The sequence below is a fragment of the Dermacentor andersoni genome, chromosome 10 (assembly GCF_023375885.2).
Source record: "Dermacentor andersoni chromosome 10, qqDerAnde1_hic_scaffold, whole genome shotgun sequence".
In the NCBI taxonomy this organism is placed as follows: Eukaryota; Metazoa; Arthropoda; class Arachnida; order Ixodida; family Ixodidae; genus Dermacentor; species Dermacentor andersoni.
In genome coordinates, this window is record NC_092823.1 from 86,755,772 (window position 1) to 86,777,217 (window position 21,446).

Consider the following 21,446-nt stretch of genomic DNA (forward strand, 5'->3'; position numbering starts at 1 on the left):
CTGGTTGACACAAGCGTGCCTGACACTGATGGTGACGTCACTGGTGACCCGAATGTTGGCAGTGTCTGTCCTGACAGTGCTTGGGGATGGCGAGTGTATTGAACGCACATCATCATCTGCCAAAAATCGCTACTTTAAATCTGAAGATTTTCAAGCAAGAACGATGTCTCTGCTCATTCTTGGACAAATGAAATTTCCCGCACGTAACCTGTAATGAACGGGAAATCTAGTTTGTTCTACGAAAGAGAATTTCAAGGACATGGGGTAAACAAGAGCCAACTCCAACGTACACGTTGCTATCAGACAATAGAGCATTCATGAGAGACAGTATACACGAGAACCATTGTTGATGAAACATCACATGCATCTTGCGATGCCAACTATATACCGTGTTTACTTGCATAATGATCGCACCCCTGAATTTTGTCGTCAAAATTTGATTTCCTTTCTTTCCCGTGTAATGATCGCACCCCAAACTTGCTGCAGCAATATGTCGTGTGCCAAGTCTAGCTAATGACGATCGCGTTTACCATCTGTTGAATGCTGTCGGATGCTACGCAAACGACTCTTCAAGACATACCAAATGGCCTGCATGCACTAAACATTCTTAAGCAGATGCCCCATTTTATTCCTTTCATCACTTCCCACACTTCCATGAAATAAAAAAAAGCTACAACCAAACTTGCCTTGGCATTATTATTTGTAGGCTTTATAATGGTTGTGTACAACAAGAAAGGCACCTTTCGATTCTTCTCGTCTGCACTCGTGGGCCTGCAACAAATCACGAGCGGCAACGATAGTAGCCACGAAGTGTAGCCTATTCATACGCTGACGCTTGTAACACAGCTAACATATTCGCCCAGCCTTAGTGGAACCGTGCTGTATTAGGATAGTAGTGAAGACAAATGCCGCAGTTTCTGCAGCATACCCGCCATGTGTTTCTATGTTACTGGCAGTTAGGCACGCCCGTGTCTGTTTCTGTCCCCACAAAGTGGACATGGCTACATTATTGCCGCAAACTTGACGATATTAACGATATTATTCATTACTGATATGGAAGAAACTGTTTCAATGGGCGTAATGTACTCGCAAAAAGAAAAAGAATCTCGTTCAGCGCATTCGGCTTGCTCCACTGGCCGCCATTTCTGTTTTGGTGTCTCGCACTGTTACAGTGACAGCCACCTGTTCGTTGACCTGTTGTCATCTCACAGCAAATGTCGGATGAAAAAAATATGTTTCTTTTCACTGGAAATTTAACCCACGTAATGATCGCACCCCTGAATTTGTGGCAATTTTTTCTACAACAAAGTGCGATCATTAGGCGAGTAGATACGGTAGAGTAGGTCAGATGACAAAAAAAAGGCATCTAGCAATGCTGTATTTATGTTCAAACTTGGCCACGTCTGATGTCGTGCTTTTCATTTGCAGTGGATGTGGAGGAATGCCTGGGCAGTTCTCCCCCAGCTGCCGAGAGCACAACACCGCCGTCATCACCCAGTATAGGGGGAACCGGCGTGGCCACTGCAGCTCAAATGGCCAGCTCTGCATCAGGGTCAGTCAGCCTGTCATTATTAGTTTGCCCCTGTTTGTTCCCTTAGAGAATTTGTGAATGTATTCAAAAGTGCTTATCCGAAAGTAAGCTTAAACTATGCATAGCGTGGTCTGGCGAGGTCATGGGTTCGTTTTAATATTTCATGAGGGGCATTCCGATGGAGGAGAGTGCAGAAAGTGCTCCTGCATCAAGCATTTGTCAAAGGTATTCAAGGACCCTCAACCACACCATCTGTTGCATTCGTTTAAAGGAATACTGACACATCTTTAGAAAGCCTTAAGCTGAGACCACATGTACGCTTGCGGATGCGCTCAAGCTCGCGTCTACGCGCCTAGCACCTGCCGCGTCTTGCGAGGAATGGTGGTTTGCATCCACAAAGACGCGCGACAGCACGCGCTCACTGGGCTCACTTTCAGCCGCCTCAGCAGACGTCGCTTCGTACTTTCTTAACGCCAGTGTTTCAAAATGCTTCAATATCTATAAATGTAATTGTTATATATTTGTAGCTGTTAGGTCAGCGCAAAAAGGAAAGAAGAAGCACTTTCTTGAATGATGTAAATCTGCTTCTCTGGGAGTTGAATGTTCAGCACCATAGGCGCGCCGACGCGAGGCAGCCCAAGTGTGCGATAACAGAGAGGAGCTGTTCCCCGAGATCACGCCACGTTTCGACGCATATGAGCCATACCGCACCATTTGCGCATGCGTGGGCGTGCGGATGCGAGCTTGCGTGCATCCGCAAGCATACATGTGGTTTGGGCTTTAATATCCCAGGAACGTCGGTTGCTTTTTTTTGGGATATGGACAGTGATAGTTGACCGTTGCAAGATTTTTTTTTTTTACAGTGAAAGCTGGATATGACTAACCTTCCATAGCTATTTCGCCATTCGGCAACAAAAACAGACAGCGATTTCGAACAAGCCTATGCGGGTGCAGTGCAGCTGTGCAGATGTAAGAATGAGCAACAGATTAGAACGCTCGCCATGAACAATATCGTGATGTCAAGGTTATCGCAGTATATAAGCAGCAGAGGTATTGGCGCTGAAAACAACAGAAATCGATGGGACGGACACGTATAGTTTGTACACCCGAAGAGCAACATGCGTACGAGGAGCGCCGGATGGAACAGCAATGAGAATGCAAATGGCGTCGGCACGACACGACCACCAACAAAGAACGTTTCCGCTATGCTAAACGAAAATGACAATCATTAGCCCGGGCAACCATTCCGCTCTGTTAAGATGGAATGGCAGCGAAAGTACTTTGCTTATCATTTGAGAGCTTTGACTGTCATCAGCTTTCGCTGCCATTCCATCTTCAGAGTGGAATGGTTGTAATTTTTTTTTTTGCAAATATAGAATGCCTTAACTATTGCCTTTGTCAGCTTATAATTATGTCAGCGAATGATGATGGCTTTCTTTTTTGAAAGGTGAACAGACAACTTCAGTGGCATTTAATTTCCTTGATCAGCCAATAATGCAACCCCCAGTCTTCCTACCTAGTATAGTGAAAAAAGAATTGTTATGTGCTATGTGTGCAGGGGTGGCACATGGAGTCCATGTGAGGCCATGGAACTCCAGCTGGACTACTGGACCCTGCAACGAAAAGGAGGCGCCGAACCCTGTCGTTTCTCCCTCAAGGGCACCTTCCGGTCACTGCAGGTGAAAAACCTGCTAACAAAAAATTTATACGGAGAATGTTCTCTTTCAAGTGCAGCATGTTGGAGCCTACTTTACCTGACACTGTGATGGCTAGTGAGAGTACTTCACTAGTTCTGTGCAAGTTTACTTAGCTATGACCATGGTGACGACTTAGAGCACTTGGCTAGTACTGTGCAAGGTTACTTTAGCAGTACTTCGCAAGTTAAGTAAAGTTGAGCATAGAAAGATACCTTGAATACATAAATGAAATTGGTGAGTTTGCTTCTGTATTTATTTGCCCATCATGTGGCAATACAGTTTTGTAATATTGAGGGATGTAAATTTGATGAAAACTGTTAGCATTGCTATCTGTTAACGATCTCTTTCTGTGCCTTGTTGCATGACTTGTTGCTGTAATTGTCTCGTTGCTGTGCTGATTCTATGCGAAACTCAAGAACTATAAGTGCAAGGTTTGATAGAGGATTGCACATAGATTTTGCCTTAGAACTCTGCTTTGCTGAGGCATAAAGTGTACAACAGTGTTGCCTTACCTAAAGACAAATTGATCTCTGCCATGAAGACACCATTCACATTACAGTGAAGCCTGAGTTGAACTAAAAATTTGCGAATAAATGCGATTGGAAAGTAAAAACAGGTAGACAAGTTGACATTTAATGGAAGTGGATTTGTGCAGGTTATGTGTTTCGTAAGGCAGTTAGCCGATTGTTTTTTAGAGGATGGAATGAAGGGCCAACAGAAAGAAACTGTAGTTTGAGAGAGTAAAGAATTAGGTGGTGTGCCAATTATGAAATTTGCTGGCATAGGCACGAGGGTAATTTGAGACTGCTGGAGACGCCTTCGTCCTCTAGTTAAAACATAAAATAGAAGATGATGATGATGAAGTGCACTTCGTGGTGCGGTGAAGTTGCATCATACTTTGACAGAGAGTGAGAGGAAAGGCGAATGAAACATTAAAAAAAATTGTGCCAAGGATTGTGCTGGGTTACGTTTGTCGACAGTTTTTGCGTTCGTGCATGGTTGTTTGCGCTTGCTTTCTTTTTCTCTAAAGATTGTCATTAGAGGTGCTCTGTTTTATATCAGTGTAGCTTGTGTGTGCAAAAATGCAGCACATTCCTACAGCTTCCGCTGAATGGTTCAGTAGAATGCAAGATATTTTCAGGGTTGAAAGATTGCCATGAGAGGTCAGGAAGAAGCATTCATAGTGCGCACCTGCCTTAGCTGTTGTCTCGGTTCTCTGTTGGTCAGCTTTGAGTGTTGTGGTGTTGCATGTGCCATCTGAGGCCATCGTGTGGATCCCTCTAAATGCAGGTGTGGCGGCTGGCAGTCTCTGAGATGCTTGGCCCCTGCCTCAGTTTGAGCTATGTCACAAGAGAGAAGAAGCAAAAGAGTGAGTCCTCGCTTCTTCGTCTTTGTCCATGTGGCCGGCTGGAAAGTTCTTGCACCTTTTAAAAGGTGTACTTTGGTCACGTGAAAACAAGTGCTGTTATTGTTGTGCTTGTTTCATTAACGATGCGCGCCTACGTCAAGTTGTAATGTGCATAACGACACAGATAAAGTGTGCTCTACCTACTTTCAGTGCACACTGTACAGTCCTGAGCTAACTAAACTTTGACAAAAAAGTTCAAATAAGATAAACAAAATTTGTAGATTCTGTTTGATGTAGAAAATGCATTTGGCATGCACAATTATAACTTACATATGCAATCTACCATCCTTTGTAGCCGCAAACAAATGGGACCCTTATGTGAAACCCATTAAAGAGACACTAAAGGCAAGTACTAAGTTGACGTGGACTGTTTAAATGCCATTCAAGAAACTTTCCATGGGCGCTATAACATAAAACTATTCCAAACTTTTCTATTACAATTCTTCAATCAGCCCTCCGTCACCATCCTCTTCACACACCGGCACCACCCTCTTCATCCAGTTATCGATTTTCAGTGCAGCGGCTCGTCCCTATCAAATCTCTCTCCACTTGAGTGTGCTCCTCCCTTCTTGTCAGCCAATTAGATAAGACAAGCCACTCCGCATAGGCAATGTTATTCATTTTTCAAGCCAACAAAAGTGACCTCCTATGAACGAGGAGAGTGTTTGATTGGTCTGTTCGCACAACCGTGCGGGTGAACGCCTGATGCTTGCATTGGCGGTTACGCAAATTTGACATCAGGGTATTGGAACAGAAACATACTGGAATAGTTTTACATTATAGGGCCCCAACACTTGTTTTGTGCCAAGAAACGACTTTAGAGAAAATTGCTTCGGAAGAGTGAGTACATTTATCACAATTCAAATCTCCCGCCACCCAACCGGGGAGTGGTGATAGTTATGCCATCACTGCCCTTTGCTAACGTCGGTGAATAAAACGGTGCCCAAAAGATGCGGTATGACTTTTTTTTGCACAAAACGAAAATGTGTGGCCATGGAGAGACAAGCCATGACAGAGCGATGGATTCGCCGCTGCAGTTGCTTTTGGTCAAGTGGCGTGGACCGTTCGGGCATCCCGCAACATCACATGGAAATAGAATTCCCTGCTATGTGCAGTTTGTGCGAGTTTCGCGAGCCATAAAGATCAGCGCAGCACTATGTGATAACGCAACTACTGAAACGCAAAAGCACAGGCGTCGTAGAGTCGAGCGAAAAGGAAACATTTTTCTCAAAGTTCCTTTTTCTATATATGAAGTAGAATAGGACAAGTAGCATTTTCTTTCATCTTATAATGCAATACAATGATGTTTTTATAACGAGTGGTTGAGTACTGGTGACAGAATTTAAACGAGGAATACCTCCGTCGTCGGGCAAGTACTTGAATGTCCTGGTGGATTCTTTACTCATGACCAGCATTTTCCTCAATTTCCGGCTTACTAATTCTCTGTTCGTGATTAGCTTGACCTAATACAGTCGACTCTCGTTACAGTGGACGATGATAAGCCGACAAAGAACATCTGTTTTATGATGCCTCACTTCCAAAACTTTCGTCGCAAAGTCTAACAACTTTATTGCAAAGAGTGAGTGACGAACGTCCAAAATAAAAAAACAAGCAAGAAAAGTCGCAATTGCGCCCAAAAGATAAAACATCGATTGCGATAGCAAATTGAGCAAGATAAGTGCAGCAGCAGGGAGCGAATTCGCCTTCATGCTGTCTCTCGCTTCAGTGCGAACTAAGTCGAAAGCACGGCACATACAGTCAAACCTCGATATAACGAACACGCATATAACGAATTATTGAATATATCGAACTCTTCCGAAATATTTTTGTCAAACACATGTATTTTTAACTTCCTATAGCGAACGCGGTTTGGCATAAAACGGATATAACGAACTTCGCGACGCCAAGCCCTACCTCACTTTAATAGCAGGCGGCAGGCTTTGTTGCACTACAAGTGTGCTGTGCGGCGCAGCAAACGTTCAGGATTTACTGCGCCTCCACTGCAGTGCTATTGAGGGCAGTGGGTTTGCCCTTGTTGAGTGTTTGCAAACTGTGGAACAGGGCGTGATACGGAATGCGATCAACACCAAGAAGCAGGCCGCGATAACGCAGTTCTTTGTGCGTAAATAAATGAACGTGACCCAAGTAAGCATCGTTCGAGTTGCTGTGCCTTCTCTGATTGAATTTTGCTCCTCTTGCATGTATTTTTTACGAAATTTTATATTACGAATCATGGATATAGCGAACTAATTTCCGACCTTTTAACTGTTCGTTATAACGAGGTTTCATTGTACAGCGCTGCCGGCACCAGGCACACTTTGTCCACATTGCAGATCACTTTCAAGATACGGTGCCCGCGCAGCCGCACCGTTAACAGCATCCACTGGACTAGAACATCCGCTCATTCCTTCGCCTCCCCCTCCCCATACCTCGCGTGCGAAAGACGAAGCTCTTTTGCCCCGTTTTCCTCTCCCCCTTCCTCCCGCGCGAGATGTTGAGCCGCCATCATCGACTGACCCTAGCAAGTCAGTTGCCAGCCCGTGTCGACACGGCAAAAGTCCATTATATACCCTCGATTTTGACAAAAATTGCCACTAATTCTGTCCGCTGTAGCCGATAGTTCATTGTAGCACGGCCCATTAAAAGCAAACTTTGTTGCGTTAATAAAATACGCAGACCAAACTAAAGTTTAAATATGGTCTGTTATATCCGAAAGTCTGTTGTACGTTGCCCATTGTAATGAGTGCAGACTGTATTTGCAATTAGTGTCCCTTCAACAGAGGTCTGACATTTTTTATGCTTGAGCCATGCTTGTGCCTGAATTGCCCTGTTTCAATTTTATTCACACAAGATTGTATGCGCTGTGACTCCCATAGTTGGCACTCCCAATAGATAACTTGTAGCAGGTTTAAATATTGAAAAGTAGAATTTCACATTGAGCACGCAGAAATTCACAGGCAGGCCCTCTTCTGTCACTGGCCTTGTGGGAAGCAAGCAGACCATTACTAAAGAGTGGCACCTAATATCCTCATGAACAGGAATTCTTACTGTTGACTCCATCACCTAAAGCTGCTCCGCAGTGGCCATCATAGGCTTTTCAGTGTTCCTGCTCACAATGGCCTCCACCTGGTGGAGAAACTAAACAGTCTGAATGACGTCTTGCCACTGGCAGCACTTATACATCTTTTGTCACAGATGATGATTGGCCATAAGCTGTTGTCTCACCCAGAAAATGTCGGAATTTGTTATATTGGAGAACGTGGTGGTCTTGAAGTTGCTGCAACCAGCACATAAGGCAATGCAATCCACTGTGTCGGAATGAATGTTTGCTCTATCGGAAGAAATGCTCTTTATTGATGAGAGAAGTTGTTTGGTCAGCGAAGACGAATAAAAGCGTTAATGTCGATGACAATTCGAAGCGACATCTTCAGATACCTCGTGCGTCTAGTATGTGTATGTACAGTGCATAAGGATCCAAACATGAAAATCAGCATACATTATGGTACTTTTAGCGCCACCAGGGAGCACTGGGTGATCGCTGGGAGACCAAGTTCAGTCACTATGCATAACAAAGGCTATTGCTTTCTTCGTACACCACCATGCATTAGCTCCCTGTCTCTAGTGCCCACCAGCAGTGCCAATAGCCTCGGCAGGCATGTGTTATATGTATCACATTTGAACAGCTCAGCACTGTACATTCGTGATTGTGCGATCTCTCTCCATCTACTCTTTCTCGATTCTTCGTGAATCTTCTTGTCTTCCCGCTTTCTTTAGGTGAGCCACTGTGGCCTTTTTGGACACAGTTGCCAGCCTCTGTCTGTGTTTGTTCTTCATCTTCCTGTCTCTTTAATAATGATAACGCTGATCGTGTGCAGTCATGCGCCTGGGTAAGAAGAAGGAAGGTGAGCGGGAAGCGAAACGCTGCCAACAAGTCGAAGGCGTGCAGCGACTCATCTGTTCGTGCCGCAACCTGCAACCGCCGCTCAGAGGTGAGAGGGGATGGACGGACGTTTGACATAAGCTCATTCGCATCAGCCAAACAGTCGTGTTGAACATGAGCTGCGACAGGGTGCCAAAAAATGAAAAATTGCAGAAACATTGTTAAACTTGATGCTACTTCATGCACGCCTACTCTCCCAAATTTGTTTTATAAACTTCATATCGGGGCTTGTTCTATGGTTTTACGAAATGTGTTGTGTCAAATCTTACGAGATCTTCTGTTCCTGAAAATGTTTGGCCCACTGGTCTCTGATCAAACCCGTAGAAGTCTTCTGGCACTGCAAGGACACCAGAGGGGCACTTGCTTGTGGGTAGGTCATTCAGAGAAGTTCCTGTAGCAGGCGGAATCGGCAACACCAGTGTCTCTGGAAAAGTCACTATGATCTAAAAATGTGTTGCTTGTCAGTCTGTGCTGTCTCAAGTTTGCCGCCGCTTGTATGCTACACGTAAAGGTAAATCATTGCTAATAAAGTTCATACGTCCCCACACAAGAGTTGTGTGCTCAGGAAAGACTACTGGTATTGGCCGGATGTTTGAAGGCTCTGCCTCAGAGCACTCAAGTCTGTATCCACTCTCCGTCCAAGCCAGAGGCGGAGCACCTTTGCCAAACATGCCTGGAGTGACCGAAACGGATCAATATGCAAATTCCACAATTACGCGACTGCAGTGCAAACTTGAGAAATATGGCAACTTCCACTTTGCCACTCGACATATGGCTGCCATCACGTGATCAAAGCTTGGCAAGATCTCTAAGCCACTGTGATGGAAGTGTCGGAGCAGCTTGTTGGAGTGTCTGTGAGCTCTCTCCTTTGGGTCCAATTGCACAGATGGAACCAGCCAGACGTGTTTTGAGCGCTCCATTTCAACCAGCTCAATACGGAGTCGTGGGTCACGGCGCACTAGAGTGCCCAATAACAACCAGCTGAACATTAGAAATTGTGTGATATCTCCCCCCACCCCTTTGTCAGCTTTGTGTCTGCAGGATTTTTAAAAAAATTTTTATTCACAATTTGGCAGGTATAGTATTTATTAAAGCAATTTTCCTTTTGTTTGTGCCACCATGCATTCTTAGAGCCTCTTTGACTATGGGTGCCATGTTGCTGTTCACTGTCTCCTTTTGTTGCCGCCCTATGGAAGCCCGAGGTTTAATGCCTTCCACCAGTGCTGCCACTTTTTGTCAGACTGAGGCTTATATTCAAAATCTTTTATTTGGAATTACATCCTCTTTAGAAAGAAAAATTTAATGTTGGACAAGAAGACGCTGCTACAACACAAGCTTGGTGGGGTTCCTGCCAATGTCTTGGCAGGGAGGACAAAGAACTAAGCACAGCTTTTTAGCTTAACATCTGTTATAAACAAGTGATTGTATACATTTCTAGAGTTGAAAACTAAATGCGAGAGCATATGTGCATATGGATAATGTCAATAAATGAAATTGCGCACACCTGAGTCGCACGCCACAAATAGCTTGTATAGTGTAGAAGAAAACACTTAAATGTTATTTGAATTTGAACTTAATGAGTAAAGTAGTTATTATTGTACTAATTGGTTCTTTTTAACTATCTGCAGCTGACGCTTCACTCCAGCATATCAGAAATGGAACACTGGGCTGTGTTAAAAATCTAAACGTCGCAATTGGAGTGTACTTGGCGAAGAGTGCGCTCCGGTCGGAGTCGTGTTCATGGAATGCACTTTGCTGGCCGAGTGCGTAGCCTCGCTGCCAGCGGTTTGAATGTTACAAAATGTAATGCATAAAAAAAGGGCACATAAGTTCAGTTTATTTCTTGAACAGCTTTTAACAAAATAATTAGAGCAGAACTCGCTCATATTCTGATTTAGCAGGATCAAATGCAGTCTCGTCGCACGCCACCATGTTGTTCTGGATCGGCTAGACATTAGTCTTGGTCGGCATTCACTTGTAACACTCTTATAATAAAAATATTTGCGTTTCTTGTGGACAAAATGTACATTATGGCTGTTTTTACTTATAGTACAACATAAAACAATAACTTTTTAGAAGTGCTTTGTCTTTTTAAATTACATCTTCAAGAAACGCGCTCTTAGGCTGTCAGCAATTTTTTTTTTTTTACTGCGAGTGTGCTCCGTTTTCCTGTTTAGCACTGCGTAGTCTAAAGTGTCACTCAAGGTCCCGAAATGCACTTCCCCGTAATTGCATTGAACTTGCCAGCTTGACAGGGGTATAAGACACAAAAATGAGACTGGTGGCGACACTGCATGGATGTCTCCACAACGCCTCGCCATGACGTCATATATTTTGACCTGTCTTTCCCCATCTAGGTAATTGTGTATGGGTAAATAAGGACTATTTGACATTGTCGCAGAACCAAGGGCTCAATCTAGGAATAATAGAGAAATTTTTCCTCACTAGAACAGGGCAAAATGGAGAAAACGCAGTCAAAGCACAGTTTAATGAACATGAATATAACGAATTATTGGGTCGTTTGTGGCAAAGTAAATTTTTTCTTTGCCGCTGATTCAAAATGTGTATTTTGGGAGCACAAATGTCAGATAGAACAGCCGGCAGGTTTTTCGGACTTCCCCGCGGCGCCACCATTCACCTCTAACATTGGAATACTAATAAACGAAATTTGAAACGCTGAAAGACCTCTTGGGCATGAAATGCTACAAACGTGGCAGCCATAAGCAAAGTTGCCATCACGTCGATTGGTATGAAACTGCAACTTTAGGTGCCAATTCTAATGAAAGGGCGCTGGTTAGGCCTAGTGGCCTAAGCAGTGCGGCAGGCAGAGTGGCTGGTGATAAGCCGCCACTGGAAGCTTGCCATCAATATGTTTGTACTCATAAACTGTTCCTTAATCGAGCATGAAATAAGACGCACCAGCTAGACTAACGGCCATTGTAGTTGAGTGTGGATCCACATGCGATGCCCTGCCTGTCTGAAAAGTCTGCCGGCGGAAAAACTCGGCAATATCAACTTGAAATGACATACTTACATACATGCGTGTTTTGGCCTAGTGGCTTGCCTGGTTGGACTGCAGTCAGCAAGCCAAAGTGCTGTTCTTGCATGGTAACAGCAGTCGCACGGTTTCATATTCCCAGCAATGCCGAGCATGTGCGTGTACATTTATTTTTGCTCAATTCGTATCAGGACGACAATATGCCGACGGGCCATCAATATCTGCAGGAGACCTTTGTTAACCCCCGCTTGAGTTTCGTTTGCATAGACGCGATCGTGATGTTCTTCCTGCCAATATCTGCGTACACGCGTGAACGTATATAGATATAACGAAGGTATTTTGTGCCCGACGCGACTTCGTTGCAATGAGATTCAAATGTACTTTGAGATGCGTGACTTAGCTTGATGTACTGGCACTGCAGTTCTGGCATGAAATGTAAAATGAACGTTTTTCTGCAGAATGAATGAAAATACTTTGAAATAATGTTGCCATTGCAAACTCGTTTAGTGGTTCTAGTATCCTCAATCAAGTTCTGCTGGTAACATGGTAAGCTTGAACCTTGTAACAGGCGAGCCATATCCTACTCTAAAATACCTTCATTCTGTGTCCGATACTCACTATAAGCAAATAAAGTAGAACCTCATTGATACGTTTCGGAAAAAAAATGCGAGGGAAGACGTACTAACTGGAAAAACATACAATCTGAAGTGAGTAAAAAATTAGACAGACTCAACTGTAGTTTACATCTGCGTAGCGTGAAGCATTGCGGCACAAGGCGCCGACGCGTGTTGAGCTGGTGGGGCTCTGGAAGCCTGAGACATGTCTTGTTGTTTTCTTACTGTGCAATCTTTTAGGACGGTGATGGGAAATCAAAACGAAATCGAGCTAGTGGGTGCCGCCGGACGCTGCCGGAGCAAAACGTGATGCTCGCATCACGTCACCTGCAGCAGGGAATGGCAGCTCATTTGGGTTATTGCATACTAAAAGCACGCAGTACGCTTCTGACGGCACTACGCCCACCACACTGCAATACAAAAGGTGAAGGTGCTTATCGCTATAAGGTTGGCGGCGATAGCTGTGGATGCGGCGTGTGAGGACCCGGAAGGAGATTTGCTGGTACCGGAATAAGAAACTGAGTGCATGCCGGTGTTTTCATGTGGGCCGGGTAGGCGAGTATTGTGGTGAAGCTGCCGCGGCTGGCGGCTACTGCTCTTGATTGCGCGCTCCTGACACATTTTCTTGTTTACATGGCGTCTAGCGGCCACGAAAATGTGTCATACGATCACACTTTGTCCATGTATTGAATGTTGGTACCGAAGTCGTTTTTTGTTGTCTTCTTTTTTTGCAGGAACATACGAACCGGTAAAAAATAAGCTTAACTCAAATGGGTAATTTTTTTTGTTCTCAATTGCAAACGTTGGCACTGGGAAATTCTACGTAATGGGATCGTATCCATGAGGTTCGTTACACATTGGTATCGGTGAGGAGCCATGTAGGTTTACTTTATTATGTCCGATAATTATTTATATCCGTGTTCGATATAGATGTTTGCTGTGAGTGTTGTGGCAATGTTCGAAGCACACACATTGATTTGTGTGCTCTGGCTTTCCTGCATTTTCTGCAGTGTCCATCGATGGTGTAGAGTGGACAGGCGTCAAGTTCTTCCAGCTGAGCGCCCAGTGGCAGACACACATCAAATACTTTCCCATCGGCCTCTACGTCGCCCCCGAGCCGGCCCACTGACCAACCCACACCCCCACTCTTCCCTGCATCCACCTGATCCTGGCCCCTATTTATTGACTAGCCTATTTATTGCCTGCTCCTCAGCGCCTGTTAGTGTTGATTGTTTCCCCACCCACGTGATTCTCTTCTTCTTATATGCCGGTCTGCTGTTGTGTGTTTTGTACAGTGCTCTGGAAGCGTACGATACGTCATCCCATGACCCCCGTGAGCAGCCGTCCAGTGTGCGATGCTGCGAGCGGCGTAGTTAAGTGTGCGCAGCGCCGACTATGGAATCGAACCCTGTGTGTTTGCGCGAGGCTCGATCTGCGCAAGGGCGCTGCCCACGTGCAGCTACGCACAATAGCGATTGAATAAAATGATTGTGTACATTACGTGGAGTTTTGCTTCGTTTTCTAGTGCCCTCAAGGTAAGCGACATCCTTAATGCTCTTGCATCTAGCAGCTTCCTTGCAACTAGCAGGAAAGGGCGATGGTAGTGGGCTTGCATTAAATCATGCTTTTGGCACAGTGGCTAGAATAATTTTGTTGCAAATAGAGGTGACCGAAAATTTCCCGAAGAGTGCCTATGCCACATGGGGCCCTGTTGGCAGTGGTGCCCACCCAGCCTAGATGTGTTTGTAAGCATTGCCCACGTGAGAGCTACGAATCTCACTCGCGCTAGTTTGTGCATGTCCATATTGAGTGGTAAACTTTGCAGAGGCGCTGAACAGTAAGTAGTGCTTTTAAATGGGCGAGTTGGTTGCGGGATTGGGACGTAGAGGAGGCGCACACGCCACAAACGAATGAAGGTGCCCTGAACAATGTTCTCCAACTCCCTCTGCGGACGTATGAACTTTGTGCACCTTCTTTTTCCATCCGGCGGATATTGTCCCTCAACACTGAGCCGAATATTTCTAATTATCCCCATTAGTGGAGTTATGTGGTCGTGACAACCAGCGATGGTTGTCCAGTAGCTACGGCATTGTGCTGCTAAGCTCGAGGTCGCGGATTCACTCCTGGTCAGCGTGTATAGGGGAGACATCCCAAGTCAAGTGTCCCGAGAAGCATCAGCTAGAAGTCATTTCTTTTGCAGGAACAATGTCTGTCTCGATTTTATACTTCCGAGATACATTTAAACCTCAGTGTAACGAAATTCTCGATATAACAGTGTTTAACTTTTCATAACCTCATGTCCATAGAAAATGTTTACGACCTCAATATAACGAAGGGTGTGTGTGCGATTTCAGTGGAATGGAATTTCACTGCAGCCGCACAGGAATGCCGACAATAAATTGAAACTGACGCGGACGCAGGTGGTAAAAGGATTTGATTGCAAGCGGCTGCTTGCAAACGTGCCTAGAATCACGTGCCGTGTGACAAGAGCGACCGCCGAAGTGGAGCAGAATCATGTTCTGTATAAAGTCCAAGTGCGATAAGATCCTATCGCGCACTTTGTGCTTTAGGTGCGAGGGTAAGAAAGATGACTTCACGAGTGCCGCCTTCCCGATGGGGGGGAGCTCGCTCGCGGTGACGTGGTCAAGCGCGTGAGAGGGCGGAGTGGGGGCTAAGTTGGTGCGCCGAAAACCCCTTAAACTTTGTAAAGTAGTGTCTCACTTTGAAGAATGCCGGCTCCTCCTCGCTCGCTCTTGCCGACGCCGCGTCGCTATTGGCCTAATAGCATCACGTGGGCCCTCGCGCCGTGCATCAGCGCCATTTTTGCTCGAGGAGCGCATGTTGGCGCCGTTGCTACGCACGAGCAGTGTAGGCGGTGCCACGGTCGAGGAAGGCGTGAAAGAGAGGCTCCTGTCTCGGCCGTGGCTGCGCATGGCTGTAAGCGCTGGTGAGAGCATACGCAGTAGCGCACCCTGCTTTAGAGGGAATCTGCCACGTGTGCAAAGCGCGAGTGCGACGAGACGGCGTGGCTCCATGTAAGCTCTCTTGCCGCGCGTTTAGTATTGGAGGTTGCTTAATCTCGAGTTTCGGTGACCCGTCGGAGCGAGAGGCAGCCGAAGCATTCGCTTCCCGCTGCCGATGCGTTTCCTGATAACGTCGTCCAAGTGGACGCGAAAGCGTGGCTGGATTCGCTTAATTCGTACCGCCGGGCCATGAAACCGTATCGTTCTTCGCGGACTGCCAAATTTATCCAAATGAATTGTTTTCTCATTCAAATGTACTCTTTTTTTTTTTTTCGATTGCCCGATAATTCGAAAAATTCCGCGGCCCCTGTCCGTGTAAGAAAAGTCCGTTGGCGATACTTACTAGCAATAAGGTCGATTTTCAATAGAAAGAAATTTGATATAACGAAGCAAATGGCCGATTTTACCGACTTCGTTATATCAAGGTTTAATTATACAGGCCGGGTGTTTCGTGCAACACTTTCAAGAACTTTTAAGGCTTGCCTGTGACAGATAGCTCAATTCTAGTTTATGAGCCGGTCCACTCGAAGCGCCGGACACTACTTTAACAAAAAAAAAAAATGCAAGATCGACTAATTAACAAGAACTCGTGCTTCAGTGCATGGAACGACGTTTTGTTAACAAATTAACTGGAACGCCAACGCGTTTCTCCGCAAGGTTCGGGAATTTATATCTCGAAACTGGTGTCATCTTGAAAATTCGTTCCAAGTGGATCCGCCTTGTGAAGTCCACGGCTAGAATGGGTAAATTGCAATATGGGCCATAATGTAATTAGTAAAACTTAATTAGCGAATTTTTATTAATTAGTCGATTTTGCATCTCAATTTTTTGCGCAAATATTGTCCGCCGCTTCGAGTAGATCAGCTCACGAAGTAGAATTGTGATATCTGCCGCAGGCAACTATAAGATTTTTGAGTGTTGGCTGAACGCTGAAACATCCTGTATAATATGTGCATTGGCTCCGCGTATATTGAACAATATTCCCAAGGCAACCTTCAGAGGTTTGCTTTTCGTGAAACCTTTATTTTACTGGGTTTACATTTATATCAATTTCAACAAAGTATATATTTCCTTTTGAAAACTATTCTTGCTAAATTCGCAGTGACGTGATCCTAAAAGAATGCTGAAGTCAAACATCTAGATTTTGTGCCAGAACATCGGCACCAATACGTCAGTGTATGTTAGGGATTTAAAAACCGTTATTTCTTTTTCTTTTCTTTTTATTCGGGTATGGGCACTTGCGGGGCAGTAAAAGTAATCGAAACTTGCTTTGGAACCTTTAGAATACAGTGTAGTCTATCTTTGGGATAAAAAAAAAATTAGCTTGGTCCGAGCAGACAGTGGCAAAATCGACGGTGGAAGAGAAATCCAGAGGAGCACGCTCATTCGACTCCTGGGTATCGCACTTAACGACAAACTGTATTTTCCCACATAAACGTAGTCATCTCCAAAGCGAGGCGTATAATTGGCATTCGTACTCCCAACATCAAGGGGAATGAATACCGAAGTATGCAGACTACTTTTCACAGCCCTTGTTCTCCCGGTTTTTAAATACTGCACTTTATTATATCGGGCACCTAATTCACGCAACTACAAGCATCACACGGATCAGTGTAATGACGAGCACTGATTCCAGTGATGCTTGGAGTTGCGCGGATTAGGTGCCCTACAACGTCGTGAAACGTAAACTGTGCCGTGTAGCTCCATGATAGTGGGAGCATGCATGCTAAGCAAGCTATTCTTATGCATATATTGATGAGGCCGCCACCCCCATGGAGGCTGCCCAGGATCCACCTCTGGCAATTACGGATAAGAAAGTAGCATCCATCACTTATAGAGTCCCTGAAAGTGGAGCTCTTGTTTCTTTCATGTACCTAAAGCTATTCTTATGCAGAATGATCAGAAGCTATTGGTAAGATACATGGGATTGCAAATGTCAGTTATGAATTGCACTTAAGGCAGAATGACTGAAAGGCGGGCAAGTTGGTACAGATTCGTAGCTATGGCAGGGCAACGCGGTGCAACACAAACAAAAGAAGGAAGGTGAAGAACATGCTCTGTACTCGCAAGGGATAATTTTTTTTATAAATGCCAAGCATTTCTTGGCAAGCATTTGCCACTTTGACAGTATATATCTATCTGGCCGCCTACGTCTTAGTGCTCTCATGGTCGTCTCGTTAACTTGGTGTATGTACCACAATTGGCATAGTATCACAAGAGTGTATGACGAACATAAATGATGTCATGACACGCGTGTCATGTAGGTCATGAAACAGCCATCTACGTCTTGCTGTGTACAAAAATTGACATAGTATGACGAGAGTGTATGGCAAACATGAATGATAGGTCATGACATGAATGTCGTGACATGCATGCCGTTGAAATTGACGTAGTGTGACAAGAGTGTGGGACGAACGTAAACGATAGGTCACGACATGCGTGTCATGTAGGTCATAAAACATCCACCCACGCCTTAGTATGTACCAAAATTGACATAGTATGACAAGAGTGTATAATAATGAAAAGTCATGACATGCGCGTCATTGAAAATGACAGTATGGCAAGAGTGTATGACGAACATATATTATAGGTCATGACATGCATGTCATGAGTGTCATGAAACAGCCACCTAAGTCTGGGTATGTACCGAAATTGGCACAGTATGACAAGGGTGTATGACAAACATGAAAGGTCATGACATGCGTGTCAGCGAAATTGACATAGTAGGACAAGAGTGTATGACGAACATGAATGATTGGTCCTGACATGAATGTCATGACTTTCGTGTCATGCAGGTAATGAAACAGCCGCCTACGTCTTGATGCTCTCATGGTCGTTTCGCTAACTTCGTATGTACCAAAATTGGCGTATGACAAGAGTGTATGACGAACATAATTAAACGATAGGCCATGACATGCGTGACATGTAGGTCATGAAACAGCCGTCTACATCTTGGTGCTTTCATGGCCGTTTCGTTAACTTGGTAGGCTCCCCGCACACCGCTTCGCATAACATCGATTCCCACAGGGAGTGGGATCTGCCGGCTTATTTGTTGTAGGGAGACATTTATGTGTCCCGAGGCAACAATACATAAATAAATCACGAGAGTAGATTCACAAAGCCAAGTGATAACAAAACAATGACAGCATGGTATAACCGATCTGTAAAAACAAAAAAGGGACAAAAGTAAATAGGAACCAATCATTTCACTCTAGGACACACATCTAAATAATCGCATTCCAAGCGGCCACGAGGGTCATAGAAAAAGCCTGGCTAGTACATTTGTCTCGTAATCTGTTGATGCAAAATGCTTCAATTATTTCGCTCATTAATTCGTTATAGTGAAGGGAGAGCATAAGTATGTGATTGAGCATCGGGTTACAGCCACATTAGTAACAGTGACTGGCGAAATGGTAAGGCGATGCAGACGAAGAGAACAGACGGTGGTGCTCCTGCACTCTCGTTTTACACCTCGCCACAAGATAACAGGATCAGGTATACTATGTCTAGTTAGCAGCATACATTTTATTTAGAAACCAAATTGTGCTCTTTTTTTACGTTTTATGCTTAGTACAACCTCATCCCAATGGAAAGGAAAGCCAGGCGGCTGGACTTCGGAATGTGTAGAATAAAAAGCTGGTGGCATGTACACATTCTTACCTTTGGATGAGCAGTGAGCCATTAACAAGCAACAAGTGTAGGAGGACTACCTGTCCTCCATGTTTTTATAATGTCCAACAACAACATACACTTACAACAACAACATACAACAACATAAAACGCTTTAATTTTCTATTACAGACATCATATACATTTGGACACAGCCATTTTTCTCGGCAGCAGTCTACCCATTTTTCAATAACATAATTGTTATGTCTTTTTTCAATGATGCAGGCGTGCTGGATATAGTGTTTTCTAAGTCTTAAATCACAGCAACGCTTCCGATGGGAGGCTTAAGCTGTAATTTTAGCAATGCATAACTTTTGGGCTCCTATACATCCAGTAATTTTAGGCTACTATACAGGCAATATTTATTATTCATAGCAATTCGTTTCTATTTATTGTACGTATCATACATGCAACAATAATGGCAAACTTTAGTCATTCCCAGCCCTTGTGCTACTAAAAATCAGATATAATCACCCTGATTAATTAACTTTTCAAAGCTGTGAAGTTCCAGGACTAGTTGTGTTATAGCCTAAAAGCCTTTCCTGAAACCATGCTGTAAAGGAGAAGGAATATTGTCGTCAGTCAAAAGATATGGACAACTATGTGAAGATAACCTAAGGTTTGAGTAGTTTACGAGAAGAACACGCAGGAGATTTTGGGTGTTGACTAAGGCAGCCCTGAGTTTCCCTTCTTTACTGCTGAGGCACCACACGTGCTACCTGGCACATGGAGCTGATGCCTTAGTTTTCAGGTTAGGTAGCGTGGACAGGATGGGCACTGACATAATTTAAACATCAGTACATGAGACAGGTTTGTGACCAAGATTTTTAAAGAAAGAAAAAAAAAATATCTGCATTCCCGCATGCTTAGCTGCAAAAGACGACTAAGTATAAATGTACTGTTTCCATATCGGTACACAGCATAGATGTTAGTGATGGCTAATGCTTTACTAGGGCTGCACTATCGAAATACACCTTTACACGTTGCCTTAGATACCATATGCACCTTACAAGTGTTTGAATTGAATTGAATTTTATGTCTCGTTCATTCAAACGAGGGTAGACTGAGACTAAATGCATAAAGCCTGACCAAGGTCTCAATCCCCGTGACCGACAGGTTTCACAGCAGATCACACACATATGCACAATTTTGCACGTTACAACAGCGTTGGTTACTGTGAAACTTCATGGTAGCAATGTCCACGGTCATTGGATTCTTCAAATTTATAGAACAGTGAGCGGCAACGGCTAAGTACAACTAAGCATTTCAAATTCTTATGGTGTGCCAAAGTTGGACAATTATACACGAAATAAACGCCAGCGAATTTATAGAGCGATATAGAGCAACAACATGCGCAGAAAACAAAAAAGAAACATCCTAATTGCGTGCCAAAAATAATAATAAACTGGCAACAGGACGTGGATGCAAACATATTTATGTTAATACAAAACGCGAAAAAATAATAAATGGGATCATATCATGTGAATCCTGAAAATAAAAATTATGTAATTCATGGCAGACACATTTATCGTGGAGAGGTTACGTTCACTTCATTGTGCGCTTGGGTTTCTCTTTCGGAATTCTAGAAAAATTTGCATATAATATATCCTGTCCGCACGCAGCATATCATATTTTTGTAATAGTGGACCGGTTCTTAGATCTGAAAAACAGCCATAGTAATTTGCATATAAGCGAATAACTCTTTTTTCTAACGTAATCAATTCCGTGTAATTTGTTCTGGTGGTTGTAACCCAGACCAATATCCCGTAGCAAAGCTTTCCATAAATAAGTGCATCATACAGTTATATTTTCAGCCATAGAGGGATCAGGTGTGCAATTCTATAGATTACACCGATGTTTTTTGATGATTCACCGCAAAGGGAATTTACATGCGTATTCCACGACAATTCTTCACTAAAATGTATTCCCAGAAACTTTTGTTGTTTGACCTGTTTAATAAGGAATTTGTTAATTTTTACTTGCATTATACCCTCAATCCTTTTATTAGAATTGAGGATAGAATGCAGCACTTGCCTACGAAATTTGTTTTAGGAAAGCGAGATACCTTTCGCCAATAATGGAAGCGAAAGAAATAGCCTCAAGACACCATTTGTATACTAAAATAGCTTCACTGTTCAGGGAACACACTGGTTTACTCACACAGGTACCATTGCAGCCTCTACTTTCTGATAAAGCACACTCCATAGCACATGTCATTCTTGCCTTTTCGTTTCTCATCACAAAGACATCACATCTGAACCTAGAATTTCCTTACAATAAAACAGAGCCCGTAAGTTAACATCAGCCTACCATGTCTCAATTTTTCTTCTTTTCAATGTCTTCTATTATATACACCAACTTTCCTACATGATTTAGTGCGGCAGGATCTCATAGCCTTTATGATTGGTGTCTCTCAGTTTTGCAATAAGGATTTTCCTTGTGTAAAAGAGACAGGTGTGTGAGGAAACATGAAAAATAATTAATACTGTAAATGGGATGATGACAGCGACCAATCCTCCGTTGCTCTGAACATTATAGTCTGTGTAAATCACACAGTGTCCTCTAG

At 43.9% G+C, this 21,446-nt stretch overlaps 1 protein-coding gene across 2 annotated transcripts in view; it reads left to right on the forward strand.

Annotated features, from left to right (window-relative positions):
* KrT95D (phosphofurin acidic cluster sorting protein KrT95D) overlaps nucleotides 1-13,688 on the forward strand; it is a 68,494-nt gene extending 54,806 nt beyond the window's left edge. For both annotated transcript variants that reach the window (XM_050191491.3, XM_050191492.3), the window contains exons 15-19: nucleotides 1,429-1,552; nucleotides 3,090-3,210; nucleotides 4,519-4,597; nucleotides 8,512-8,625; nucleotides 13,199-13,688. In XM_050191491.3, coding sequence (XP_050047448.1) covers nucleotides 1,429-1,552; nucleotides 3,090-3,210; nucleotides 4,519-4,597; nucleotides 8,512-8,625; nucleotides 13,199-13,317 — 557 coding nt within the window. In that variant the 3' untranslated portion in view covers nucleotides 13,318-13,688. The remainder of the gene's footprint in view (nucleotides 1-1,428; nucleotides 1,553-3,089; nucleotides 3,211-4,518; nucleotides 4,598-8,511; nucleotides 8,626-13,198) is intronic.
* Nucleotides 13,689-21,446: the final 7,758 nt, after the last annotated feature.